The sequence below is a fragment of the Astatotilapia calliptera genome, chromosome 18 (assembly GCF_964374335.1).
Source record: "Astatotilapia calliptera chromosome 18, fAstCal68.1, whole genome shotgun sequence".
NCBI classification, from domain to species: Eukaryota; Metazoa; Chordata; class Actinopteri; order Cichliformes; family Cichlidae; genus Astatotilapia; species Astatotilapia calliptera.
In genome coordinates, this window is record NC_137439.1 from 14,290,189 (window position 1) to 14,311,508 (window position 21,320).

Genomic DNA, 21,320 nt, shown 5'->3' on the forward strand with positions numbered 1-21,320 from the left:
GGTCCATTGTAATTGGCAGCTTTCACAGCTGGAAAGACCAGATGTGTGCTGCACATCAATGCTGAAAGGTATATGCAACTTTTAGAGCAACATGTGCATCCAGATTACATGTTTTCCAGGGAAAGCCTTCAGTAAGAGAATGCTAAACCTGGCTCTATTAGAAAAGAATCCCGTGGAGACCCTTTCACCAACCGAAGAAATTAATGAAACAAATATGACAAAGACTGTTGAGTAACTAGAATCCTATAGCAGACAAGAATGGAACATTTCTCTCCCCAAAGACCAGCAACTGGTCTCCTCAGTTCACACTTGTCTACAGACTTTAAAAAAAAAAGAAAAAAAAAGAAGACGTGTTGCCATAGGGTGGTCTGTTTTCTATGGTCTTTTGCAAAATATGGCTTTTGAGATCACTGAATCATTGAATTCGGTTTTATTTACATTTGATAAAGCACATAAACTGTTATTATTACTGCATTGTATTATGTAATAGATAAACATGGACTGAAGGGAAATCTGAATTTGGGCACTTTAAATCTTCCACGGATAACAAATCGGACAGAAATCTGTAGAAAAGCTGTTGAACACATATCCCTTTTCCTTATCTATGATCTCTCTGTGGTGTTGTGTGTTTCTGATTCTGATGGCCGATGTTTAGCAACTCACAGAGGTTCCAGCTCGAAAAAAAGAGTACTTCAATTATGGGTCAGCCATATAGGGAAACTGGCCTTTATGAGCCTTCACTAAACTGTAGGTGCAGTGACATTCAAAGCCACGCTGGAGTAGCTCCATTTTACGCGTCTGTGTTTTAAATGCAAAATAACCCTCTCAGTTGTAATGTCATGCCGAAATCACACGAATTTTAAATGAAGCTCTCAGTTAAGCTGTTTCACTAACAAGGTGACACTTTATGAAGAGGAATTACTGGTGTGAGGATTTGCTCCACTTCTCCCTTCTTTCTTTCCTTCTGTGTGCTTCTGTGATGATGACTAAACTTCGGTAGACTGGCTCAGCGTGTTTGTCCTCTGTCCTCATGATGGCGCCGTTTGCTCAGGCTACGGAGCTGCATGCTACCTGCTGTACCCGGCCTAATATTAGCAGTCTGCTCCAGTTGAAACGCATGGGCTTTAAGTTGTTGTCTTCATATGAATCAAGGAGAGGTTCTAGATAGCCCCCCTCCCGCAGTGACTGGCTCTTTTCGTCATATTGCGTCAGCGTAAACAAAACGCTGACGTGAATGTCTCCGTCTCCCCTCTTTGGCAAACTCTTCAATTGGTTGGTGAGCTATATATCTGATTCAGTGGGGGTGCATAGTTAAACCTAAGCGTCTCCTGACCTCTCCATTTGGCGAATATTACCAATCCCCACGAAAAATATTCAAGTTTGCTAGACTGGCCTCCGAACCTCCAAGATGAAAAGTCTCATGTATGGAGTAAAAAAGAATGCCAAGTTTTGCTCCAATCATCTGACTGCGGCATTAGAACAAACAATAAAGAGAAAATTGCTCAGAAGCTGCAGATACAGAGAGGTTCGACTTACTCTCCACGAGCTCGAAATTAGACGTCACCAGTCCACTATGGGTGGAGAGGATTAGGCCTTCTTCTTGGTTATTTGACACATGTTCTATATAAAAAGCATTGCATCGTCGTTTTTCGTTTAAACACATCAATCAGCAGATTGTAATGACATAGATAATTTGAGAACAATGCTGGGAAAACGTGAATCGTTTATTCGGCCACGCAGACTCTCCGAACCAGCATCCTGCGTCACCAGCCGTTGTTCAAATCCGATTATGTGCCTCGTTTATTTCAACAATCCAGAGGTTAGGTTTAGACCTTAGCGTTCTCATTGCACGGCCATTAAAGCCACCCCTCGACATCCAGTGAGCAATTATTGTAAACGATTAGAACAAAAAGAAAAGTGAATATAAAGTCTGAAAGCCGCAATTTGAGACGAGTCGTTTCAGCACTGGACAGCTCCCGACTCCCCAGGGGCCTTGGACTTGGTCATCGGAAGCCTGATCACCCTCCATCAAAACCATCAAGTCATTTGAAACCACCAGCACCACTTCCCAGATCAGAGATAATCACTAAAGCGTAATTAACCTATTGGTGACGTGAAAGTTTTATTTATTTATTTTATATTTTAAAAAAAGAAGAAAAAAAAAACAAGAAAAGCAGTAGTGGTTAAGGCGTTGACGAACTGATCTGTATTGGGCGTCACATCAAAACTTGATGATTTCATGTATGCATTCACAAGCGTCTCTCTCTCTTTCTCTCTCTCTCTCTCTCTCTTTTTTTTTTAAAAAAAAGAAGAAAGTTTGAAAGTAAACTTCCATCTTCGGAGGGAGGTGGGGGTGAGTCTGACGGATGCATCGATGAGGAAGGAACTGTACTATTATATTCCGGGAGGAAGACTTGACGACGTCTATAGCATCCTTAATGTGACTTATTGGAGGGAGGTGGAGGACGAGGAGGAGGAGGAGAAGGAGGGGGGCAAGGCTTGCGATACATGGATAAAAATCCAAGGCAATCACAGCACAGGACAAAAGTTTAGAGCAACGATATGTAGACGCACAGACAGCGCGCTCTCCCACCGAGTTTTTGTTTGGCTTTGCGACCGGTTGAGTCCTATTAATTGGGTATAAAAGTGAGATAGGCAGCACTGAGGGGAACATAAGGAGACGACGGAGGCGCTTCAGCCAGGGAAGAAGTGCCGTGAGAAAGATACCGTCTCTCTCTTTCTTTCTCTCTCACTCTCACACACACGCAGACACGCACTGCCACAACCGCGCCCGGTTCACAACCTACAGCACAGCCTCCTCTCTGCTTTCCTGCTATAGGTATGTGCTTTATCTGCGGACTGTCTTACAACTCGGAGAAATTTATGCTCCAGAGCGAGATAAAGTAATGGAAATTTTTCCCTTTTTGTGAACTGCGTGGAGATCTGCAATTTTTTAGCTACTTTGACGCTGAACATAGAGGATTTGGTGTCATTACCGCAGTGTAACTTTTACAAGATGAGGTGAATAAAACACAAAATATCCAGTTTTTTCTTCCCACCCCTCGTTTTTAATGATCCTTTTTTGGTATAAGCCAGTGGACGCTATCTTTATCCAGTTAATTCAAACAGGTTCATGTTCGAACCAGCTTTTTAGTTTTATTAGTGGTGATAAAGTAGCACCGCCTTGTGATTTTGATACAACAAAGAAAAAGCCGCTTTATTGTCAGGTAACTGCTCTGTTTAATGTTGTGTCTGTTTCTCATTTCCTAACAGCATGGCCAGTTCGAGTAAAGCGACTTTAATCTTGCTCATCTACGGGATCTTTATGCACTACAGCGTCTTCTGCACACCTCTTGGACTAAGTTACCCCAAGATTAGGTAGGTTTCTGGTTTCTGGGTTGTTATCGTTGTCCTTTATGTTCTATTTGAAATGCTCCTCAGCAACACGTTTCATTTAATGTTGCTGTTACGTTTGCTGCAATCAACGAAAAAGAGGTTTGTTCACTTTATTTCAAATAAATGCGCGCAATTGCGCAGAAACTCCGCGCGCAAGTTTTAGAATCTCCCAGTTAAGCATGATAACAGAAGGACATGCAGGCTTTTAAACAATCAAATGCAAGGCTGGTGTGGAAAATGAGTATGGAAATTGCACAGGAGTATCTGTCCGGTGGGACGGTTCACGGAACTCCCCTTATTAAAAATGAGAATGCAGTCGATGCAATGGATAGCCCTCGGGATGACGGTGGACTGGCGTCACCAAGGAGAGGCGAGGCAAAACGAATAGGGGAGCTTTATCCATTTAAGATTTAGTCTTCTTCTTCTTTTTTTCCTTCTTCGGGAAAAGCATATCCATTATTTGGGCGTGGTTCTCGTTGATCAAATTATAAATAAATAAATACATAAAAAAGGTATTTTCTGAATTCTTTTTAATATTTTTGAGCTCCACGCCTACACTAAATGTGATCATTTTCACACCCATTGTTTCGAGTTTTAAATAATTAATAAGGTTGGAGCCGGCAGCATCAAGTGGAATATATATATATTAAAAAAACCCGATTTCTTCCAGAAAGAAAAACATATTCAAAGAAAGAAAACAATACAGCAGGACGCATTTAATAAAATTCAAGTCATTATTTTCGCCAAATTTAAATTATTCGTTTTCTGGCTTATTTTTCTTTATTTATTTACTCTAAAAAGCCTCTTTCCCCCGTTTTTACCCTTTTTCATTGCATTTAACCGCCCGCTGTTTTTAAAGGCAGATGCAGACATTTGGCATCCTTTCACTCCTGCGTCCACACGTGTGCATTGATCAAAATTGTGATGAATGTTCTTTCTTTATGCAGACTTGAAAACGACGCATTCGATGAGGACGGGAATTCGTTATCCGACATGGGTTTTGATAGTGATCAGATTGCTATACGAAGCCCGCCATCCTTAAACGACGACGCATACACCCTATACTACCCACAGGAGAAGAGGTAAATGCGCCTTCGTTTCACAGCCAAAGCCTTGGGCTGGATTCCAATTTAATGACTTTGTTGCTGTTTGCTATAATGTTTGCTTGCTTTATTTTTCCCAGAGTTTCTCATGTTATTTGTCCTGTCTTATTTTCATACCGAGTAGCCTAAAATGTTGATTCCCTGCAGTTGATAATCAAGATTAAAAAAAACGAAAAAAAAGAAGGTCGGCAGATTCGTAAAGGATAGCCTTTAATCTCTTTCTTTCTTTCTTTCTTTCTTTCTTTCTTTCTTTCTTTCTTTCTTTCTTTCTTTCTTTCTTTCTTTCTTTCTTTCTTTCTTTCTTTCTTTCTTTCTTTCTTATTTATTTATTGCACTTGACGTGATATTGGACATGCGAGTGGGCGGGAACATTTTAGGCTACTTTTGATCATTTTGTCCGCGCTTTTTAATCTATTTTTTTTATTTTGTTTTAATTTATTTATTTTTATTTTAGTCACTGACGATCTATGTGTTTTGGCGTTTTATCATCTCAGACCAGAAAGGCATGCTGAGGAAGAATTAGATAGAGCCTTGAGGGAGATCCTGGGTCAGTTAACAGCGAGACATTATCTGCATTCTCTGATGACAATTCGTGCAGGGTAAGGGCATTTCTTATTAGCGTTCACCTGCAGTCATCATTTTTATTTTATTTTTTTTATGTTTCTGCGCTGCTCAAGTTCAGGCTGCTGTGTCACTGTCTGTCATTTTACGTGCGTGTGTGGTTTATTTCTTCTTCTTAAAAAAATGCTACCCCTCTATATAACGTCTGGACATTTTCATTCCACCGTTTTGCTCCTATTTTGATGTGGCGTGACATTGCATCCACGATTTATGTTCTTTAAGAATAAGATACTGAAATACAGCGCTATTTGTAGCCCTTGTCTTACCTATCAATTGATTTTGCTTTTACAAACATTAATGGGTGGTGGTGGGAAAAAAAAGCAAGCGTCAGAATATGTAATGGGATGTAAATTAATATTTGATAACCTTTCCAAAACGCTTAAATCACCAAATCTTTCCTCACATATATATATATTTTAACGTAAAAAACAAAAAAACAAAAAAAATAAAAAAAAATAAAATAAAGGCCCATAAATGCATTATTAATGACTACTGGCCAGATGAAGAGATGATCAAAGTTGAAATGCCACATCAAAAAGAGCACAAACCAGTCAAGACCTCGCAGCTTTAACTAATGTCACTGTTGTTTTATTTATCTTCTGTATTTTTTCAGTGACGACAACAGCATGGAGGAAGAATCAGAGCCCTTATCCAAAAGACACTCAGATGGGATCTTCACTGACAGCTACAGTCGCTATAGAAAGCAGATGGCCGTGCAGAAATACCTGGCAGCGGTTCTGGGTAGAAGGTACAGACAGAGAGTTAGGAACAAAGGACGCCGGCTTGCCTATTTGTAGCGCTGTTAAGGCGCTCAAACTGCCCTCCTGTGTATATACATCCAGTCGTTAAATCGAAGTCATTCAGATATATCTGACCAACCAGTGGATTGCGCCTGTGTTCTTTCAACATGTATTTATGTATGAAGTAAAGCCATTAAAATGAATATTTTAATAATAATATCGTTTTTTTTTCTTTTTGTACAAAAGCACTTGATACCGCACAGTTATACTTTGTGGACCAATATTTTATTTTCATGTTTACGATGTTGAAAACAAAACAAAATGATAAAAAAAAGAAGAAGAAGAAGAAACCAGTAAAAAAAGAGATAATTGTGCACCTTCAACATTATGCGCTTGAAATCTTTAAAAGTCATCTACATATGCAGAAAATAAATAGATTTTAAAAAGACAATCAAAGTATTGAATGTTATACTTATTTTTGTAACCAACGTTCTATTTTTTTAGTGTTGTTTGTTTTCCAAACAGGCCCAAAGAAGCAGTGAGCATGCTATGTGAGGCATATCCGGCTTATCCTAAATGATAGATGTTGCCCTTGTCCACGCTTCTCCACGCTCCCTTAATGGGAGCTCTGTGGGTTTGTATAGCTTGCTGCCCCTCCAAGGGGAATTCAGACGGCTTTTGTTCCACAGCCTCTCATTTGATGGTTAACCGATTGACTTACACATTCAGTCAATGTAAGTGCTGGTAAAAATTCAACCTTCTTTCCAATTTCATTGCAGGCTTTTGCAAGGGCACTGATGCCTTTACTAAATCGAAAGGAAGCACTCGAGTTGCTGTTAACAGTATGCAGAAAACACTGCTTGCTCACTCGCCTCGAGAGTCATTTACAGTGGGAGATAAATTATGCTCGATACGACTGTCTAAGGAATGTTTCACATATGTGTATTGTGTACAGTATAAAAATTACACAGAGCACATAGTCATCTCAGTGTTGTCTCTGTTCAGTCAACAGGATTAAATGGAGAAGAGAAAGGAAAAAAAATGCTTAAACTGTTGATTGTATTTTGGCAGAGCTCCGAAATATTTAGAAAGGACTCAGAAGGAGCAGAAAGTGATGCAGTTTGACAAAAGAGGAGGAGAGGGAAGGTAGCGTCTGAGTTGGGGTTAGAGATACTGGACTCTTATTTCTGATTTAATGGTGCATGTGAAAACTGACACCGTGCTAATTTTCCCTTACAAACTGCATGCGATTGTGCTTTTGTTGCTGTGTAGGAGATGAGCTGTGCTAAGCCTCTTTCAGCCCCCCCCCCCCCCCTTTCAGATGTTTTGTGACAGAAATGTGAAGAAAGAGGGCTAGAAGTGATAGAAACTGGTACTGCACTGACTTGTTGATTTTATTTTTTCCTGTCCTGCTGCTGTCATTGTGGATATCATAGAACAAGACACTGGACCCCCCTCACCTCCCTTATATGCTGATTGCCTTTGTCTTGGTTGTAGTAGTAGTTCAAGTTTTTTTGCTTCTAGATTGCCATGCCAAGTTTCTGGTTTGATGTTAATGCTCTAGTTTCACTGTAAAGCTGATCTGTGTTAGAGTATGTGAGGAAGCAGGTGAAGAGTGTTAGCTGATAAAGAGATGTGTGTGTGGAGTCGAAGAAAAGGCAGTGGAAAAAGAGACGGTGTGTGTTTGTGTGTGTGTGTGTGTGTGAAAGAGAGAGCGCGAGAGAGGAAAGGCAAGCAAAGTAGCCTGTTGCATAAGACACAGGTTACAGCACCCACGAGCCAGAGGAGGTTTGTCGCACGTCAATACAGAACCAAACAAACAAACAAAACAAGTGATGGCACCACTGCCTCTGCTCACCTGTTGAAGTGAGATCAGGGTCAATGAGTCTGATAAAAAAAAATGTCAGACGTTGAATTCCCTTCACTTTGGTTTCATAAGAAGGTTTAAGAGTATGTGAGTCAAGGTGGATCAGACCAGCAGAACAGAGGTGTATGAAATTCAGCCCTCCAGCAGAGGGATATTCCCTATGACTTTTATTAGAGAGATATCTCATGTATTTATTCAACATTATGCAAATGCAGCTTTATGCACCCCTGCAATCTAATCAGTGGCCTGTGTTCCCCCATAGAAACTATCAACACACTCCTTCTTCAATTTGGCTCCATCGCACAGGCTTTGCGTGAGTGCGTATGTGCATATTGCGTTTATCTGTGAGCGTGTGTGCATTTAATGTTTGTTTGTGTGGACGAGTGACTGAACATGCATGCGGAGGTGGAAACAGCTTTTGGCTTTTGGTGCCTTGCTTCGACGTGAGAAAAACATAAAAAATACTAAAAAAAAAATACTAAAAAGAATATTCACCACAAGTGACAGATGGCAATTTTAGTGGCCCTACAATGCTGCAGTCCATTAGCTTACATTAAAACTTCCTTTTCCTCTGTTTAATCGCTCGGCTTAGTCTGCCCCAAGAGTAGTAGAATTAGGCTTTCTTTTAAAGCATGGCAATGATTTGTTGAGTATAAAGTATATTAAAAAAGTGAATAGAATGTGTATGTCGGTGAAGCAGGCGATGTATGTGTGTGTGTCTGACTGTTTGTGTGTGTGTGTGTGTGTGTGTGCATGGGGTGTTCAGTGTCTGTGAGAACAGTAGACAATGACCAGTGTTCCTTGCTGTTGATTATGACGTGTTGTCGATTATTTTGGGTCAGTAATTTATCAATGAGAAAATATCCCCTACATATTAGAACTTTGTGCATCACTATCTAGATTTAAAAGGGTTTGAGAATATAATAGAGATGTTGTTCAGATCATAGAAAATGCCTGTTGTTGATATTTCTGAAAGCGCCGAACGCCTTACTTCAATGTTTAATCTCTTATCTATCTGAAAACAATGTGTTTTAAAAGTGAACCTTAGTACAAGTGACATCGTTATACACACAGGAGTCCTTATATGGGGTTTTACGTTTGTCATTGTTATGAAAGTGTTGTAAGATTTGTATGAATAAATTTTTGTAAACAACAACATTTTCTAATCAATGTCTAATCTTTGAAATACATCACTTTGTTTTTCGAGGAGACGTGTCTTTTGAACAAAGAAAGTGCAGCGGAGCCACAGTTACATCACACACGCTGACTAGAATATATATTTTGTTTGCAGTTTACTGCCCGCATATGAATGTTGAGCTTACATGAAGAACCACCTATTTCCATGAGCACAGATCTCCTCCTGTAACAAACATAAAGTTGCACAGCAGAAAATAAAGCAGCAAATGCATTGTGTGAAGTTGGTCTAACTTTTAAAAGACACGTTTGCAATGCGTCAAAAGGGAAATCACAGATGTGTTTTTGCATTTCAAGTTGAGGAAATAAATAAATGAACCTGCAATTCAAACTGAAGAACCATCAAACATCTCTGAGGAGCTCATCAAGAGAAGCTACGGCTGAGCTGCAGAGCCCCACACAGGGCTTCTCTCCTCCTGGACTGCCTTGTGTTTCTCCTCACTCCATCCTTGGCCTTGGTAGTGCAGCTGTGTCCTGTGGGAGACGAGGAGGATGGGTGTGGCAAAGGATTATGTGTGTGATCTGATACTCATAAGCCAGCAGGAGTATATGTGTGTGTGTGTGTGTATGTGTCTGTGAGTGCACATGCACCAGAGCTCAACTAACCCAATCAGAGAAATGTTGCATGGCAACGGTCCACAAAGGGACACGGTTATGTATACGCATGTGTCAAGTGTGTTTGTATGTGTGGAAAAAAGGAGCGAGACAAAGACGGAGACTGTGTGCATTTGTGTGCATGTCTGAGTGTTTTGGGCTATTTGTGTGCACTGCACAGGCAGACCTTGAGCGGGCTCTGCATTGGAATGGGGTTCTGCATCACACCTTACAGTTTTTGTGCACACGCTGCCTGTTGAACAGAAGAAACAGATGCACAGTGTGTGTCTATCAGAGACACAGTAATGACACCAACAGCTACTGCCACAGAGGAGCACAGGTATTAAATATGATTAATGAAATTCAACAAAGTGAGTTAGCCATGAGAAACTGCCACACACTCATTCGACGTGCATCTCTGTTTCTTCCCTGAAGACACCAATTCATGGGAGTTGCCCTGTTGCTAAGAAAAGGCTGACAGATTGTTGGTTGTCAGGGGCCTTTTTTTTGTGCTAAACCTACCTGTGTGATTTAAATGCTGTCTCCGGTCTTTATTTATACCCCCTCTACCCCTTTGCTCTTCTGCTGTCAAAGTGAAAAGCAGCTTCGGTCCACCTGACAAGCAGAGACTGCAAGACTTGTTCTGTATGGAGCAAATGAGGCAGGTGAAACGAACAAAAAAATGTATTCAAAAATAAATTGGATTTGATATTCACCCCCACAAGTGGATATTGAGACAAATGCATCAATTTGTTTGCACAGCTTCCACATAAGGGGCCACCCTTGACCAATTTGTACATACTGTAATGTACATTAATGCCTGAATCAATAAAAGATGGCTCCTCCCTCTTCATAGTGCCGCATCATCTCTCCTCTCTGCAGTCTACGTCTTAAATCTGTATTAGCATCTTTGAGCGATTCCACAACTGATTTTTTCGCAGGAATTGTCTCTCTGGGTTGTCTGTGAAGGTTCTCAGTCTCTCTGGGTTTTTTGTTTTGTTTCGTTCTCTTGGGGGAAAATGGAAAGAGCTCCTAAATTTAGAGTCTAACTCCCTCAATAAACAGTTTGGAATCAAACACGGCTTTTAATAATCAGCTCTCTGCCTCCAGACACGTCTTAATCACGTATGGAGTGTTAGAGGGGGAAGGAGAGGTTTTGTTCAGGGCTTTTCCAGTGGGGATACCCACACCTCTCCCAGTCCCGCATGGCCACACCCATCTTTCTTTGTCACCATGTTTTGATGAGCATGTGAAGCCAGAAGTGTGTATGTGTGTGTGAATGAGCACTACTGCTCTATTGTGTGTATGATTAACATTTCCTTCCCTTCACAATACTTTTGTGTGTGTGTGTGTGTGTGTGTGTGTGTGTGTGTGTGTGTGTGTGTTTGTGTGTTTATTTATCTCAAGTGCAAACACTGCCCCCTCCTTCTTCCATAACATCTCTCTTGCATGTCAGGGTTAGGAGTACAAGAAAGGCCCAGACACCGCAGTGATGCAATCACCATCCCACCCACTCCACCCCCTCGCATTTTACCCCATGAATCATTCAGTGGTCAGGTTTGAGCGGGGTGGGGGGTGGTGGGGGGGCAGTCTAGTCATGCCTGCTATGAAACTCTTGATTGTGGCAGCCACGAATCCCTCAATCCTCCTCTCCCTTAAATCCCTTCTTGTGGCGGGCTCTGTCACATCTACCATTGAGCAGGCGGCACACTGTGGTGAACATCAACCCCTCTGGGAGCAACGTGTTAGAGAGAGAGAGACAGCAAAGACAGGGAGGGAGAAAATAGGAGATGTGGGCGAGGGTTTGCAGACATGGACCACTGATCAAGAGTTGCTTCTGGCTTAGAGGGAAACACTTTACCTGTGCTGCTTGAGTAATCATGGGTGACCAGAACTATCCATCATTTATTATGAGGCTATTTGGCCTGGAAAGAAAATCACCTCAACCATCATTTTCTCAGCTACTTTACTAAATGTACACGTCTCCAAGCTAAGCTTGAACATGAGTGCACCTTGAAAAAACAACAACCCGACTTTACAAAAATAAGCTCAAAATATCACGTGTAGTGGTTATTCCAACAGTCTTTGGACGTAGGTCAACTGAAGTTTCGTCTTGGATGTGAAGCCCATGAAACGTCTTCACAAACTTGAAGAAGTCCAATTGATTTCTATTTTTCAAGGTCTTAAGAGGTTACATTGTTGCTGATGACTACTAATAAACTGACTAAAGAATGGTGCATTTAGCAATACGCCTGCTATAAACAAAAAGAAAAGAATTAAAAGTCATGAATAAAAATTACACATTCTAACCTATTTAGAGAACAGAGAGCACATCTGTGAAAAAATGAATCATCTCTAGACACCTTGAGGCTAGCACGAAAGGCTAGAAAAACAAGATATTATAAACTTATACAGCTTCTATGCTAGCAAACAGTTGCCTATTTGCATATCCTGTAGATATGCAGCAGATCTCAGATGTGTAGTTATGTCTCCATCCACCTCTCCAAATGTAGTTCAGACCCTTTCAGCTTCTGATTTTTTCTTTCTTTTTTTGTTTTCTTTCTTTGTTTGTCTACATCTTTGTCTTAAGCGCTCTGGTTGCCCATTCCTCTGAAAAACATCTTGCTTTTGTGGCAAGGCTGATGTTGCTGCACTCGAACTAAAAATCTGAACAATAAGCAGTAAAACTTTAAAACCCTCTACGGAGCGGCAGGAAACGGATGAACCGTATGTATGTCCTTTCATATCACACAGTAATTTGATCCAGTCAATATAAACATGTTGACTGGAGCAGTTCTGAAGAAGAAATCAAACAGCCATATCAAGTCTTCCATTTGTAGATGCTTCAGGTGTTATAAAGCTGGGCGTTTATTATGCTTGGGTCTACATAGATGTGGATTTACTTAATAAGACAAAGCGTTTGCCAGAAGGTCTGGGACTGTGCAGACAATAATCTTGTCTGTGGAGGCCAATACATACACCCATTGATCTAAGTGTAGGCTCAAACATAATAAATAGAAAATAATGAATAGTTTGCAAATTGGACCCTCAGTTAAAGACTATTTGCACACTGTCTCTCACATGCGAGTCCAACATGCCAGTGAAAACCCTAATTTGTTAACACACATTTTAATAGGCCTATTCCCAGAACCCCCTATATTCCCGTTAGTCGCTGCTATTTAACTGTAAAAAAAATTCCCCAAACCCCATGGCTCTGCGTTGTTCAACATCAAACAATTTTCTTTAAAGCTGTCTGATTCCAGCTTGGTTCTCCAAAAGACTTGATCTGAGAGCTGTTTTGTCCCATGTGCTTCTCAACATTTCTGCTGGTAGCAGTGGTAGTGGCAGGGTGGGTTGCATTTCAACTTCCTGGGGAGTGGGAGCGGTACTGGGACGTTTTGTTATGCTAATACGTCAAACTCAAAGAACATTTTTGGCTCTTGAAGAGAAGAAACAGGGTCACGAACGACAATATCTAAACCTTACGCACGCAGACCTTAAAGGTTCAGCGGGATGCAAACAAACCAGCATCTTGCAGCCTGACCGTCTTTTTCGCCTTCAATTTTTCTTGCAGCTCGTACATTCGCTGTGCCCATTCTGGTTTAGGGCGAGGCTGTGCAAACACTGAATAATGTATCACTGCTGGTGAAGTTAGGTGCAAAGACTCAGTGTGAGATTTGCGAGAAGAAATATGTTCATGCTCTTTTAATTCTCCTCCCCATCTCTTTCACCTGCCTCTAAAATGAAGGAGGAAGACAGCCTATTACTCCTTCCCCCTACAGACACCCACTGCTGCACCCCTTTCCACATCATTCACCCTCACGTCTCTAAAGTTGTGAGAGATTTCCTGAATGAGATGAGTGTTAATGAATGAAGAACAGTGGAGAGCAGAGAGAGACGCTTGTCAGGCTCAGGCTTCATGGGTTATGTGCTCATGAGAGTCAAATTTTCACGCTGACACGCAGCTTGTGGTTATGTTATCTTTCTTCTTTCCTTTTAATGAACGCAATATGAGCGTGTGTGTCTGTGAGGGTTGGGAAATGCTTTAATAAATAGGCAAAATATTTGAGGAGACTGTAGAATACAGACAGATGGAACAGTACTGCTTTTGAATGCATGACTCCTGACAAAAACAAGTTTTGTGGACAAAGAAAACAACAAATGTTTGAAGAAAAAGTTGCTGGAGAAAAGAGAAATTGCAAAGTCCCCTTTCTCCAGTTTACATCACAAAAGATTCAAGAAACCTGTGTTATTTCAACATCTTTTGATTATAATAGGAAGAGTTTCCTTTTCTGCCTTTCTAAAATGCATCTTCTCCTTTTCTTCCAGTCTTACAAACTTCTCATGCTTCCAAGGGTTCACATATAGAGATCCTAGAGATTGCTTTACCCCAATCCTCACACGCACACCAAAAAGGTAAGTGTTCGCTTTGAGCAAAGCAGGCTTTTCCCATCTTTTTCACACATATTCAAAACAAAAGGAAATGCCTGTCACAGAGAAACACACAACTCTTTGGGAATTGTCTGTGGCAGCTCTATAAAAAGTGAAGCTGTGTTATAAGGAGAGAAGTGTAAGTGGGAAACATAGGGAGGCGAGGCAACCAACCAGGTTCTTCATTCACACCTGTGAACAGCATCCTGTGCTCCCCGGGGTAAAGCATCCAAATCGTGTAGTAGAAAAACAGACTGTGCTTGCGCATCCCACCATTTCTCGCTTCTTCTTTTTTTTTTCCTCTTCCGTTTGTTGGAAGGGTTGCCCTCCTACGCAGCTCTTCCCATCAGGGAACATTTGTTACAATGATTGACACACTGCTGAAACATTAATGTTCCTAAGGCAGATATCCATGTCATTTGCATTTCATACTTTGTTACACAATCGCAGACCTACAAACGACAACAATGCCTGTTCCGATATTTAAAAACTGTTACTGTGGTGGCAAGGTTTGGCAACACTGTCTACAGCAGCACGGATAACTTGATAGCTGGACTGATGACATTAGACAGTGGGCCAAATTTTTAAACACAGCCTGAACTTTTTTAGATGAGCGGACTTTAAGTAGTCTTCAGGAATAGTTCTTCAGGCTTCTTGAAGGACACTCAAAGCTCTTCTTTGGATCTTGGCTGCCTTTTGGTCCATTCTCTGTAAAGATAATTCCACACTGCTTCAATAATGTTGAGGTCTGGGCTCTGGGGAGGCCAATCCATGCCTGATAGTGCCGCATTGTGTGTTTTTCTATCCAGTTATGGTTCTACTGCATTGGCAGTGTGTTTGGGATCATTGTCATGCTGAAAAATTAAGCTGTTGCCTATTACAAGGTTTCCAGATGGTATTGTGTGTGACTCAAAAATGACCGTACTTTTCTGCAATTATAATGCCATCTATCTGACAAGATCTCCAACACCACTGGCTGAAATGCTGCCCAAATCATGATAGAACCTGTTTCTCTCCCTTACATATTGATGAACATATACACTAAAAATGACAAATTTGTGTCCATTAGACCTGTTCCATTTGATTTTAACACGAGTTCTTGGGTAGTATGGCATAACTCAGCCTTTTCTCCTTGAAGAATGGCTTCTTGAAGCATGAATCTACTATATGGCCAGATATAGTTGGATAATTCTTTTTGTAGATTCAGCTAAAGAAAGTGTCCTGTTCAAAAAAAATACAAATTAAAATGAGTTCTTTGCTAAGCTCTCTGCTGTGTGCATCCATAGATTGACAGATCACTGCATTACTTTTGCATTACTCCATAAAATGACCTGAGACTACAGTCCCACACAACAAAATGAATCCCTATCCTGATGAGGACACACACAACTTATGAACGTATGAACACAAAACTAACAACACAAAGCAAAGTTAAAAACAGATTTCCAAGCATCACCAAAGTAGTTATACAGTACAAACATGTACAGGTGGAAAAATTAGGCTATAGTCCCGCAAGCCTTACTGCTCACTCTCATTGCTTTCACTATCCACTGAAGTAGAGGCTGTGGCTGCTGGGCTGGGGTCAGCATACAGCTTTAACATCACTTCGCTATGCAGATGCTTGCAGAGAGCTGAAGTTGTGTATCAGCTGTTGCAGTTGTTTTTGTCCTGGACACAGTTTGCATTTCACCATTGTAATCTTCTTCTTTTGTGCAATAAAAATAAAAGTGACGTCTGTATCTCCACTCCTAAGAAGCTGTGGACTTCTCCACCATTTCCACAAACTGTTGTTAAACCCAACACGGGTTCATTCTGTAAGTTTGGTGCCATATTTATGCTTGAAGGATTCATTGGTTAGTGTTAACTGGCTTAACAGACAAACAACTGTTCCTCTGAAAATGGTCAGGTACTGTCAAGGTACCTGGGTTGTTGACCTAGTGTTTTCAGTATGGACACTGTTTAGTTTCCTATGTATGTTTCCTGCTTTATTGTGATAACCTGTTGTTTATATGCATTATGTTTAGTTTTACTTCCTCTGTTCCATTAGTTAGATTCATTCCAGCTGTGTTCTCAGCTGTTTCCAATTCTCATTTACCAGTCCAGTTTCTATCAACTCCTTGTGTGCGTTTCCTGTCATTTCTGTTCAGTCTTTCTGTTCAGTCAACAAACACTCCTTGGAGGCAAAACACTAAGAAATGAGGTGTGCACAGTATTGCACATGGATGCCAATCTTATCTTATTATACCTGCTTTGGTTTCATGTTAAATTTGTGATGGTTAGTTTGCTGCAGTTGGTGCAACTTGTTAAATTTTACAATAATGCCAAAGTTAGCTGGCTGAGAAAATTTGTTGTTTGTTCGAGCAGTAGTGGTGACTTATTTCTGGAACTTTCCCCCAAAACTTTTTTTAATGGAAACAGGGAACACTGACATTGGAGCATTTCCACCTGGTGAAACTTAATCTAAAGGAAGACTGACATTGAATCTTAATGCTGCCTCTGGCTTGGAATGAACTGCAGAATTTCCAAGGTAAATCTTTTCAGATTTTCTGCTGAAAACACAAAGTCTTTTGTCTTCTCTGACAGAATATAAGAAGTTGTATCAACAGCTTTTCAGTTCACTTCAGTTTAGGTTTATTTATATTGTGCAAATCACAACAACAGTCGCCTCAGGGCACTTTACAGAGTAAAGATATTATAGTATTCTTAAAGAAACCTGGAAAATCAAGCCACGCCCTATGAACAAGAGCTTTGTGATGGTGCAAAGGAAATATTCCCATTCAACAGAAAGAAACCTCCAGCAGAGCCAGGTCGAAGGAGGGGCAGTCATATGGGGGAAAGAGAAAAGGAATAAAGAGAGAATAGACAGACAGGACAAAACACCGAATAAGAGAGAGAAAAGCCAAAAATCTAATGACACACTGCTGTGGTAAATTAACATGTGTGAAATGAAAAGAGATGAGACTTGGTGCAAAATAATAACAATGTAAAAGGTTTGGAAAATTGTCCAGCTGCCTGCTCCAAACTCAAATCAATGGAAAGCAGCATTTTTGACATGGAATCATTCTTCCTTAACATGTCGCAGATATTTTTGTCTCTTCAGACATGGTCACTGAGGCACTGTGTTAATTTCATCCCTTCTGTTATTTGTAGTTGCAGTAGGACAGCTCATGCCTGTTTGTTTGGAGGTTTGGCAGCTGCTGCAAGTCCAGTGACATCATCATGCTGGCACAGTGATTACTGAGAAATGCAGTGAAAACAACATGGCAATGACTGCTAAGCACCAAAGACGTCTCCAAATACAAACAAACAGACTGCAGATAATCACTTAGAAATAATTTCATTGACTGGTCTTAAGAAGAGTGGAAACATAAGACACAAAGATGAAATAAAGGCATTTTCAGGTTTTCTTTCACCGCAAAAAATAAGTAGCCGGATTAAACTTGGGTCAGGGCTGCTTAAGTCCACCAATAATCGACCGAGTCAAGGTCAACAACCCAGTCAGTCCTGCATAAGCCCTGTGTGGATTGGTCAAATATTTCTCAGCAATGATCACACCACGCTTTCAGATGCTTTTCTTCCAGTGAGAGCTTGTGAGTGTTTATTTCATGTGAAAATGATGCTATTTGTGCTTGATGAAAATGGAAAATCAGCATCAATATTTAGTGAAGCCATTCAGCAAATATTAGATGCTCACCAAACCTTGGAGGTTAACATCACAGTTTTCAACAAAGTTGGAAAAATCAGGTAAAAAAAAAACAACTTAAAAATGAGAAGCTACATAATGACCGGATCTACGATGTTACATCTTTGTCCAAATTAAGTGTTGAACAGATTCAAATAATCACACACATTTTGCTAGTGTATGATATACTTAAATGACTGTGTGATAAGTGTTAAATGACAACAGCTAAAACAATAAAGTCTTCCGAAACAGGAAAATAATGTAAAAAATAAAACAGTAAACAAAGGCTATTGTTACGTGTCTGCAGGCTGCATGTTTTCTTTCCCTCCCCTTTTGTTTGCCATTCCCTTAGGTCGCAGACTGCAGGCTGATGTCAATCTGGGCACGTCCAATTAATTAGAGGAGGGAGGCCCTGATTGGACAAACCAGGAGTGAAGCCCTTGATAAGGAGACTCACCTGTGGCTGGGTGCGGCTCTCTTCCCTCCTTGAATTGTTTGACACATGTGTGACGGTTTCCTGCTGTCTTTCTTTTGTTTGATGATTGTGGTGGGAGTAAAGTGGACTAGGTGAGTTTGGGGACCCCATACACTTACTCACGTAGAGTCTTTGTGTTAGAAACACTAGGTAAGTAGGTTGGTGCCACCCATGTAATTTTGAGCTTGTTTTAAGTTGAGGTTTGGGTCTATCTCTCCTGTTTGTTGCTTTTCTAGGATAGTAGCTCAGCTCAGCTAAGTTTTGGTTTTGTCTTTTTGGTGTTTTTTTTTTTTTTTTTTGGCACAACCTAACTGTCCCTTTTCCCCCCACATTTGTTGTTTGAGTCTGGGTTGTTTATTTTGTGAGAGCGCTGCCATTAAACCTTTTTTCATAACACCTGTACTGAGTTTCCGGAGTTGTTGTGTTATCCCCTCCTGCCCTCGGGGAGACGTAACACTATAAATATTGAAAATGAGGCAGTAAAATGTTTAAATCTCTTATTGACCCATTAGCTTCCCAATTTTAAGGTTTTCCCACGGTGTGAAGCAATGAGTGTAATCAACCGCTGCTTTACAAATGGGGTGTTTAGATGGTTTAGATACATAATATCTCAAACCGGAGATACTTGCAGCTGTCTTTTATTATTAGTATACACTTAAATAATATTTTTCTTTATTATTATTATTATTATTATTATTATTATTATTACAGTGTATAGAAATACTGCGGAACCAGAGTGAATCTGTTAACTCATTCCAGATCAATTTAAGGTTCCTTTGTTCATCTATAGTAAGAAATCAAATCACGAGGATGCCTTTGCATCTGTGACTACAAGCTGAGTTCAGACTGTTTTGAAATACCTCATTCTAAATGAGCACATACTGGACACAATCATGGATTACTGAACACAAAATTTATGTAGTATATTACAGCAAAGCAAACATATATTCAGACTTTAGACCCCATTTATAACCATGTATAGGCATAACCACATGTCTATATATGTTTTATATGTGTATACAAATAAATAATCAATATAATATCATCAGTTTTGTTTTAACTCTCCACAACTGGGATCAGTGAAGTCGCTAAAATCAAGGCTCTATTACAGTACCCATCTATTTTCAGAAACCATTATAATTCAGTGTTCAGTGAGCTACAGAAAAACAACGCAGCTTAATGAGTTTATTTTTAGAGGCTGTGTTTTGAATATTTATGAATTTCTTTAAAGAATGAAAAAGTTGCTTTTATAATCAAAAAAGGATTTTTTTTTTAAAAAAAAGAATGACATTTTATGCAGTTCTTTAAAAAGTCTATCCTGTGCCGATTCTTCCTACATCATTAGTTAATGATACACCGAAGGGCACATGCTCATGACATCACATCTGTGATTAAGCTTTTTGTGCCAACCCCCCCGGGCAGCTGATTGCACAGTAAACAGACACGTACTGAGAAACAGCTGTCACTCACTCGAGTCTCAGAGGTGTCCATCACAAAGGCTCGCAGATCTAGAATTCTCACCATCTGCTGCTGTTTTGCTGGACGTGCAGTGCAGGCCCAGATCACTTCCACTGTTTGGTGTAGGAGGAATCGTCACTGACCGACGGCAGCTTGCAAGCATGTTCGGAGCCATATGGGGAAAGATTGACTAGCGCATGTTTCACAAGGCAAAATCATTATTGTTTGACTCACAGTTTCAAATTTCGCACCCTCCCGGACACACGCCATCTAGCTGCTCGTTTAGGACATTAATTTACAGCTTATAATCACCATAGAGGCCAGGACATAAATACTCGACTCAGCACCCAGTGTCACATGACTGTCTGTCATAAATAAATTACTTTATTCACACAAATGTACGACCAGATAACTTCGTTAAGGACAGCCCATGCCTACAGTTAGGCAAACGTGGCCTAATCATTAGGTAATGCTGTTCAAACAGCACCACAGGACATAAATTTCAGTGTTATGCAAAAAAGAAAGATAAGAAAAAAGAAAGTTAGACAAAAAAAGTCTAAGTTCGTGGTTTTTAGGCAGATTTATTGAAAAACAGCAACAACAAAAAAACAACCTTTGAGCACTAATGCTAAACATTTAAAACTAATGTTTCCTAAGTGGCTAAACTTCAGTCTGCATAATTCTGAGGCAAGCTGACTCTGCAGGCGCAAGAGTCTTTCAGAGGTAAACTTTATTACAATCAAAACCACCGTCTCTTCAGTCAGTGCATGGCCAGACAGGAAAAGGGAAAACAAAATGCAGCGCTCAGACAAAATGCCTAAGGTTTAAAGCGGGGAGGGAGCGAGAGAGAGCGTATCGATCTTTGGTCCCAACTGCTTCCTCTGTCAGCAAAATTCTATTTCTAGATCCAGCATATCTCATGAAGCCAATCAGACCCTGATTTGCGCTGAATGGCACTATATTACCTTGTTGTTCCTCAATTTGCAGTGATCTATTTATATACGAGCTTGCTAAACTAGACTGTCATTTAAGCTAAATTTAGGTGAGACGGAGAGACTGACAGAGGCAAAACTCCTTGTCATACTGTTGTGAAGCTTGCACTGCATCCCAGTTAATTGCCTCATCCCATGAGTAAATTCCCACTCCGAGCGGTGCTATCAACCCGTGCGACACATTACCTAGCTAGCATGAATGAAACCCGAAGGTAGTGAGCAATCCCCCTTCCTCGTGTCAGCAGACGTTCATGAACAGTGTGGTAATGCAGAAACTCGAAGTCTACACGGAGACTGCTTTTGCAAACAAAACTGCAAAAGTGTCAGAATCTTCCCCGCAAAAGGAGGGGTGTGGAGATTTTTTCCTATCAAGCTGCATTGGAGACTCTTGTGGGGCTTGTGAGCGGTGCCAGTGACAGGAAAGTCTCCTGAGAGGAAGGGTCTCATGTTCATGATCTCAAGCACTTGGATGTCGCACTTGGTGACAATATAATGTGGAGAGCAAAACTAACAAAGTCCTGCTTTACTGCTTTAACAAAGATGCTCTAACTGAACACAGCTGACATCGAGCAGAGTATTTATTTATTTTATTACTTAGCCAGAAAAAAAAGCCTCTGGAGAAATGTTTGGAGCAATCAATGAATTCCGATTAAATCAACAACTGCAACGGTGGGGCTGTTGTAGATGAGAGGCATCTGTGGGTGATGCAGCATGATTCATGACGATCTCAAGAGTCATTCATCCGCTATCAGCCAGTCATCTTCCCA

General features: G+C 40.5%; 1 protein-coding gene and 1 long non-coding RNA gene across 5 annotated transcripts; both read left to right on the forward strand.

Moving 5' to 3' along the window:
- Positions 1–2,475: 2,475 nt before the first annotated feature.
- adcyap1b (adenylate cyclase activating polypeptide 1b) lies at positions 2,476–6,077 on the forward strand. Of its 3 annotated transcripts, none has more exons than XM_080292311.1 (5): positions 2,476–2,839; positions 3,274–3,378; positions 4,344–4,478; positions 4,994–5,098; positions 5,734–6,077. In XM_080292311.1, the coding sequence occupies exons 2-5, from the start codon at positions 3,275–3,277 to the stop codon at positions 5,915–5,917; spliced, it is 528 nt and encodes a 175-aa protein (XP_080148437.1). In that variant the 5' UTR covers positions 2,476–2,839; position 3,274; the 3' UTR covers positions 5,918–6,077. The 3 variants fall into 3 exon arrangements, with proteins under 3 accessions (XP_080148437.1, XP_026006476.1, XP_026006477.1); XM_026150691.2 differs by having other exon boundaries at positions 2,528–3,021; XM_026150692.2 differs by lacking the exon at positions 4,994–5,098 and having other exon boundaries at positions 2,540–3,021.
- A 9,966-nt stretch (positions 6,078–16,043) lies between these two features.
- LOC113011075 (uncharacterized) lies at positions 16,044–18,505 on the forward strand. Of its 2 annotated transcripts, none has more exons than XR_013903067.1 (3): positions 16,044–16,146; positions 16,365–16,473; positions 17,097–18,505. It is a non-coding gene; the product is annotated as an uncharacterized LOC113011075 (long non-coding RNA). The 2 variants fall into 2 exon arrangements; XR_003270448.2 differs by having other exon boundaries at positions 16,097–16,221.
- The last annotated feature ends 2,815 nt before the right edge of the window (positions 18,506–21,320 follow it).

What these genes read in the sequence shown, in the direction of transcription:
- adcyap1b (XM_026150691.2), top strand. An exon ending in CTAAGTTACCCCAAGATTAG is followed by an intron (nt 3,379 to 4,343) that starts GTAGGTTTCTGG and finishes TTCTTTATGCAG; the next exon opens with ACTTGAAAACGACGCATTCG. An exon ending in CTGATGACAATTCGTGCAGG is followed by an intron (nt 5,099 to 5,733) that starts GTAAGGGCATTT and finishes GTATTTTTTCAG; the next exon opens with TGACGACAACAGCATGGAGG.